The sequence below is a fragment of the Canis lupus genome, chromosome 7 (genome assembly GCF_011100685.1).
Source record: "Canis lupus familiaris isolate Mischka breed German Shepherd chromosome 7, alternate assembly UU_Cfam_GSD_1.0, whole genome shotgun sequence".
Lineage (NCBI taxonomy): Eukaryota > Metazoa > Chordata > Mammalia > Carnivora > Canidae > Canis > Canis lupus.
In genome coordinates this window covers 55973495-55981127 of record NC_049228.1, presented here as the reverse complement: position 1 = coordinate 55981127, position 7633 = coordinate 55973495, and the positions used below count along the sequence as shown (strand labels likewise).

Genomic DNA, 7633 nt, shown 5'->3' with positions numbered 1-7633 from the left:
CAGGAACTTAAAACAGGGAAATGCTTCTCCTAAGATGTTAAATCAGGAGTGACTGAAAGAGCCAGAGTACTCTGGTAAATGAAGAATAAGAGAATTAAATTTAAATAAGCAAATGAAATATTCTTGGCTTGCTAATTTCCCTTACCTTATCTTGGGATAAATTCTTTACTAGACAATGTTGAGACTCTAGGGGATCTTGGGATAACCTGCTGATTAAATGTTAAACTGTCCTTTTTGTGCTCAATGTTGCATACAAAACAGCATTGCATATTTTCAAAGTAAACTGCTGAAAGTATAGTATCATTCAGAAAGTTTGTAAGTTTTCACAATCATTGTTTTAACACAGAAATCTGTTTATTAAACCAAACAAAACAGAGAAAATTATACCAGCCCTCGAATTTTTTTTGAATTTTCATTTAAATAAGCAAACTCTAAATCCACACCTTAAAAGATGTTTGTGCATCTATGTATTTCCAAAATACTCATATTTCAATAAGATTTTCACATTATATTCACCAACAGTATCACAAAAGTTCTTTTTTTTTTTTGTTTTTTGTTTACGTAACTGTAAGGAACAGTAATTCTAGAAACGCTAGAAGAAAAAGCATAGCAATGTCCACAGTTACAAGAAAAAGTGCACATTACTTGGTCACAATCACAGTCATTACTTGAAAAACTATATGTAACAAGTAGATAAGAAAGATCACTGATGCCTTAAACTCATTATCAAAAACTGAATGACGTAAGTTTTACATGAAATAAGGCAAATTCAGGAATGCACAAAGAATTTGTAATCCAACCAAAGCTGAACAACAGAAAAATAATTGTACAAGAAGCATAAACTGATGTACTTCTCCCTAAGTATTTAAAAAATAGGCTTGCCTCAGTGCACAAAGAAAACACCATTCCTGTGTATCCAACACTATAAAATAAGAAAGAAGGGCAAAGAGTAAGGGGAGAGGTGGGGACAGTTCATTGAAAGTTGCAGCTGCATCCACTGAGAGTTCTTTACATTTTTACCTAGAACTGTAAATTATACAAATTCTATCAGGAGAGGTAATGGTCTTTTTTGGAAACTATTTCTGAAATAGAGAAAGAAAAACTACACACGAGTGCAAATTTTCAGATTGTCACTTGCAACCGCTTAACATTCAGTCACCTACATCCAATTGCTGCTGGAGGCATGCCTGTAACACAGCAGCGTCAATCCGGGGTGAGCAGCTGTAAGGAACCAAGGTGTGATTTTTTTTTCAATGATATGTCTTTTTTAATATTAAAAAATTCTGTGATGAAAACCTCTATTGCGAAACTGCAATGTTGAATGGCATGATGAGCCTGAGTGCAGAAACGCAGGCTTCTCTTGGAAGTAGCTCCTGATGTGACGGTTTAAAGAACTTAGCCAGGGTGTGTTTTCTAGCATTGTTATTTCTGTAGAAAGAATTTGGAAAGAGGAAAAGGCAAAGGGATATGGAAAAGGTACTTACAGTAGTTTCTCAAAACAGTTTTCTTTTAGGACCTATGAAAAAGTTACCAAAGTAAAAATGACAATTTTGAATGAAAAACAAGTTTTCTTTTTATAAAAATTACACATTTTTTAATACAAGATCCTTCTCATTGTTGTTATATCCTGTAGCAACAAGAAAATTGGCTTTTTTTCTTTTGCCAGATAATGCAGCTTTCCATCCAATAAGTCAGTAATAATAAGTCCATTAATATTTCAGTTGGATCTTGAACTATTTTTTTCATACCACAAGCTTCTTCTGTTTTATCCTTGAATTAGGAATATACAGCCTTTTTTTGTTTGTTTTTTGTTTTTTGTTTTTTTGCCCCAGATATTTATGCTGACAAACTAAAACAAAAAGCAGTAGGCTGGACACATTACAGTATCTCAAGTACTTCAGAGGTCAGAGTTCCTTTGAAGCACCTTAACACATCACTTCATGGATCAAGGACAATGTGGCATAATGGAAGTATTTCTCTTAAGACTGTGCAGTAAGACCAGAAGCATCTCTGCTGGGAAATCAAAATGTCATTAGTGGAAACTGCAAATTTAGACCTCAGTGAATAGGCTCGTCATTTGACTCAGTTCTGTTGTAAAATAAGATTTTCCAGTTCATCTGCAGAACGCAATAAAAATGCAGCTGATTCTCGATATCCTGCAACGAGCTGTCTCACGGCATTGATTTCAGTTGGACTCAGCTGGGGTCTGGAGCTTGAACTGCTGGAGGATCCTGAGCTAGTTGCCAACTGCCTCTTCATGCTGAGATCCGTGGGTCCTAGAAAAAAAAATTACAAAATTAACAGGAACAATCTTTGTTACGGTACTTTGAACACGGACATTAAATTGACTTAATTCACTTACTCTTCTTAGAGATACCAAAGAGCAACATGATGTGAAATGAGTGGCTGAGTAGTCTCAGATTCCTTGTCCACGCAATCCCCTCTTATTGTGCAAAGACGACAACCTTCTCCTAACATGTATTTTTCGGAAAATTCATTTTTAAGTCTACTTCCCTGTAGAAGTTTCTCAGCAGTAGCTAAAATGTTGAGACTTACAAATTCTTTGTGCTTGTACCATTGGTTCACAAATAATTTTAGATTCCACCAATTCAATGCAGAAACATCCTAGACTGTGATGCTAATGATCCAGATTAGGAATTCCTCCATTTAGAACAAAGGAAATTTTGGACAGGGGAGTTCAATGACAAGGTTATAGTTTCAACAACTATTAAGTGGCACAGTAAGGATGTGAATTGTGGATTTTTTTCATCTCAGGCAAATACTGTTCTTCTATTAGGATGGTTAGTATTGAAAAATATTAGACTAAAATTAGAATTTTAGAAGAGTACAATGGGTAAGTGATCAGTAAAACAATTCTGAAAAACAAAAAAAAAAAAAAAAAAAAAAAAAACAAAAACCAGACTAGGAATAGTGATTTAGGTAATGCTAAAGCTGCTTCTATATTTACTTGCAGGAAACATTAGGTGTCAAAAGGTTTATTACATATAATTAAATAGATCTGCTTTTTGACAACATTTTGTCAAATTTTGGGGGTAAATTTTTACTTTAAAACAATGTTCGTTACTTAACACACATCTGAATTAAAACAATTTAGTTACTTCACACAAATGTCTGAATTAAAGATTTTTAAGATGCTTTACATCAATTATTGTATTATTAAGGTTTTTTATGTTATTATGGTTTCTAAGTGTCGTAATAGCAATTACTTAATGAAAGTAAGAACTATAATTATTTGCAATGAGTAATGCATTTCAAATCCTTGAATAAATATGAATAAATGTGTACACGATTAAAGCCATGCTCAAAAGCTGTAGCGATGCTCTAACTTGAAAGTATTTTAACAAATTTTTCTTAAATGTAACTTTTCAGATAATGGTATTCATTTCATGAACTGAAACAAGGGATGCTATTTTATCCTGTTAGTTCTTTTTGAAGCCTGATAGAGACAGGTCAAGACCCAATCCCCCTCACCCTTTACCCTGAAGGGAGAAGACTCCTGTCAGCTTGGAGGCAAGTGTCCCATGAGACTCGAACAGTTTCACTTGTAATTTAATTAGGACAGAGACAAGACTAGCACACAAGAACTCTGACATTTGAGATGGACTTATTTCCATTTCTGCCACAGTCTTTCAGAGCCTTGATTTTCTAGCAGGAGTTAGATTCCATTTGTTCTGCTCTTTACAACATTATGATTCTGACATAGCAAGCTGAAAAGGGAGAGATGTGGGGATGTCACACTTGGCAAATATGAATTAATGAACAAGTATTCAAGCAAATCATTAACAGCAACTATCTTTAGTTGCTATTAAAATGCTTTCAACTATTTGGAAAACTCTGAGTGGATTAAGAAAATATGACATAATGGGTTCTAGTTTGCGGATGAACCAACTTTAAATTTGTCTTTTTCCCCCCTTTATACTCAAGAATCCCAATACTAGTACGAATCTTTATAAAAGAAAACAGAAAGGATTTTCTTAAGTTATGTCGATATGTCATGTCTAATTGATTATCCTTATTTTATTAGAAGTTGTAACATTTTGTGATGTTTTGCTGATAAGCCAAGTGGCTGGTTGACATCTTTAACTGGAATTGAGAAAGGCTGAAGCTAGGGCTAAGGTTCTTTTTTGGGATAAAAGAGACTGTGATTTCATTCTAACACTGCAGTTTATAGGTTATTTTCTGCCTGTGGCTCAGGGGCAGAGGCTTTGAAATTTAAGACGTGGCTTTCACTTTCTTTTTTTTTTTTTAAGATTTTATTTATTTATTCATGAGTGACACAAACACACACACACACACACACACACACACACACACACAGAGGCAGAGACACAGGCAGAGAGAGAAGCAGGCTCCATGCAGGGAGCCCGACATGGGACTCGATCCCCAGTCTCCAGGATCACACTCCAGGCCTAAGGTGGTGCTAAACCACTGAGCCACCCGGGTTGCCCTTTCACTTTCTTTCAGATTATTAACCTAGGCAAATTCTAGATAGCTCAGTAACACAGAAGCAACTCATACCATTGTTATTTTTCTGGAAGAAAGTTGACTTCATTATCTTGGTGTCTTTTGGATACAGGATCAGAATTAAGTATAATAAAACTGTAAGGAATTCTTGTTGCTGAGTATTTATTATTCAGGTCTTCAAAGTTAAGAGGTTGAGTAGGGCAACTAAAAAATTTTAAATAGTCATAAATGAACAAACTATTTGACTACGGACTACTCAAACAGCCCCTTGTTTGTCACTAGTATTCTTATCTTCGCCATTCAGACAATGTCATACTTGACTGGCCTAGCTTAACCCAAACGACAATTGATAAAAAGTAAAATTTCAAATTTTATAAAGATGTTGAATTTAAAGAAGTCCAGAAAAATATTCTCGGAGATTTGCTCAGATCACAAAACCACTAAAAAATATGGTTCTGGAAGAGTGGGACCAGTTAGCCAAACAAGCAATAATAATGACACAATAGATGTGTCAAGAGAAAATGATTTGAACAACAAGTGTTAAAGCAAATAATCAAAAAACTTGGCAGGGCCATTTGAAAACCATAATTAGGCAGACCTGCTTTATTCTGAAAATTTGAGTAAAAGATATTTCATGCTAACATGAAAAAATTAGAAAAATTAAGATCCACTTTTTAAAAAAGGTTTGGGGACATATTTAAGTCATAAGTAAGTTGTAAATAAATGAAAATGTATATCCATAACTCATATTTGTTGATATTTTTTTTTAAATTACAGTTTACGTACAGTGTTAGTTTCAGGTGTATAGCATAGTGATTTGACAACTCTGTTATGCTATGTTCTTTTTAAGTTTTTACTTAAATTCTAGTTAGTTAACATCTGGAGTAATATTAATTTCAGGAGTAGAATTTAGTGATTCATCACTTACATATAACACCCAGTGCTCATCACAAATGCCCTCATTAATACCTATCACCCATTTAGTCCATCCCCTGACCACCTCCCCTCTAGCAACTCCCAGTTTGTTCTCTATAGGTTAAGAGTCTATTTTATGGTTCACTTCTTTTTTTCTTCCTTTCCCCTGGGTTCATCTGTTTTGTTCCTTAAATTCCACATAGGAGTGAAATCGAAAGGTATTTGTCTTTCTTGGACTTATTTTTGCTTAGCATAATACACTCTAGCTCCATCCACATCATTGCAAATGGCAAGAGTTCATTCTTTTTGATGGCTAAGTAATAATCCATTGTATATTTATATCACCTCTTCTTTATCAATTTATCAGTCAATGGATATTTGGGCTCTTTCTATAATTTGGCTATTGTTGATTATTCTGCTATAAACATTGGGGTGCATGTGCCCCTTTGAGTCCATATTTTTGTATTCTTTTGATAAATGCCTATTAGTGTAATTGTTGGGTCATAGGATAGTCCTATTTTTAACTTTTTGAGGAACTTCTATACTGTTTTCCAGAGTGGCTGAATCATTTTGCATTCCTACCTACCGTATTAGAGGGTTCCCCTTTCTCTGCATCCTTGCCAACATTTGTTATTTCCTGTGGTGTTAATTTTAGCCATTCTGAAAGGTATGAGGTAGTATCTCATAGTTTTTGTGTTTCCCTGATGCAGAGTGATGTTGAACATCTTTTTGTGTGTCTGTTGGCCATCTGGATGTCTTTGGAAAAAAAGTTTATCCATGTCTTCTGCCTATTTTTAAACTGGATTTTTTTTGGGGGGGGTGGGGAAGGGTGTTGAGTTTGATAACTTCTTTATAGATTTTGGATACTGATCCTTTACCAGATAGGTCATTTGCAAATATCTTCTCCCATATAGGCTGCCATTTCACTATAAGTGTAGCTAGCATCCATCACCAAACAAATCTATTACAATCCCATTGACTATATTTTGTAAGCTAAACCTTTAATCCCTGTGACTTACTCATTCCCTAACTGGAGGCCTGTATCTTCTACACTCCTTGAACCATTTTGACATCCTCCATCCCTCTAGTAACCATCAGTTTGTCCTCTGTATTTATGGATCTGTTCCTGCTTTTATCTGTTTTGTTTTTCAGTTCCACAAACAAGTGAAATCATATGGTGTTTGACTTTCTCAGGCTTATTTCACTTAGCATAATACCCTCTAGATCCATCAATGTGGTCTCAAATGGCAATTTCTCATTCTTTTTTGTTAAGTAACAGTCTATTACACACACACACACACACACACACACACACACACACACATTCTTTATCCATGCATCTATTGGCAGACATTTGGTTGCTTCCATATCTTGGCTGTTGTTAAAAATGCTGCAATAAACATAGAAGTACATATATCATTTTTCAAATGAGTGCTTTTATTTTCCTTGGGTGGATATCCAGTAGTGAATTACTGGATTATATGGTATTTCTGTTCTTAATTTTTTGAGGAACCTGCATATTATTTTCCATAGTGGGCACATCAAATTACATTCCTATAAGTAGTACGTGAGAGTTTCTTTTTCTGTACATCTTCACCAACACTTGTTACTTCCTGTCTTTTTTAGTCCAGACAATCTGACAGGTGTGAGGTGGTAACTTCATTGTGGTTTTAGCATTTCCCTAATGATTACTAACATTGAACATCTTCAGGTCCTCTACTTATTTAACATTATTTATTTATTTAACATTTATTATTTAACATTATTTAACATTGAACATCTTTTCAGGTCCTCTACTTATTTAATCAGATTGTTTGGGGGCTTTTTGAGTTGTATAAGTTCTTTACATATTTTGGATATTAACCCCTTATTAGCTATATTATTTGCAAATGTCTTCTCCCAATCAGGAGGTTGCCTTTTCAATTTGTTTGATGGTTTCCTTTGCTGCACAAAAGCCTTTTATTTTGGTGTTTTCCCAACAGAATTTTAGTTTTGCTTTTGTTTCCCTTGGCTGAGGAAACCTATCAAAAAATGTTGCTGAGACTAGTGTCAAAGAGATCACTGCCTATGTTTTCTTATAGGAGTTTTATGGTTTCAGGTTTGACATTTAGATCTTAACCCGTTTTGAGTTTATTTTTGTGTATGGTATGAGAAATTGGTCCAGCTTCTTCTTCTTCTTTGTGTGTGTGTGTGTGTGTGTGTGTGTGTGTGTTTACATGTAGCTGTCCAGTTT

The 7633-nt window shown here is 34.6% G+C and overlaps 1 protein-coding gene across 16 annotated transcripts in view; it reads right to left on the bottom strand.

The window, feature by feature from the left end:
- Positions 1-316: 316 nt before the first annotated feature.
- The window catches only part of NOL4 (nucleolar protein 4), a 521655-nt gene continuing 514338 nt past the window's right edge, over positions 317-7633 (bottom strand). For 15 of the 16 annotated variants that reach the window (XM_038543558.1, XM_038543559.1, XM_038543568.1 and 12 more), the window contains one exon: positions 317-2276. In XM_038543558.1, coding sequence (XP_038399486.1) covers positions 2083-2276 — 194 coding nt within the window. In that variant the 3' untranslated portion in view covers positions 317-2082. The remainder of the gene's footprint in view (positions 2277-7633) is intronic. The other variant, XM_038543556.1, reaches the window with a different exon arrangement.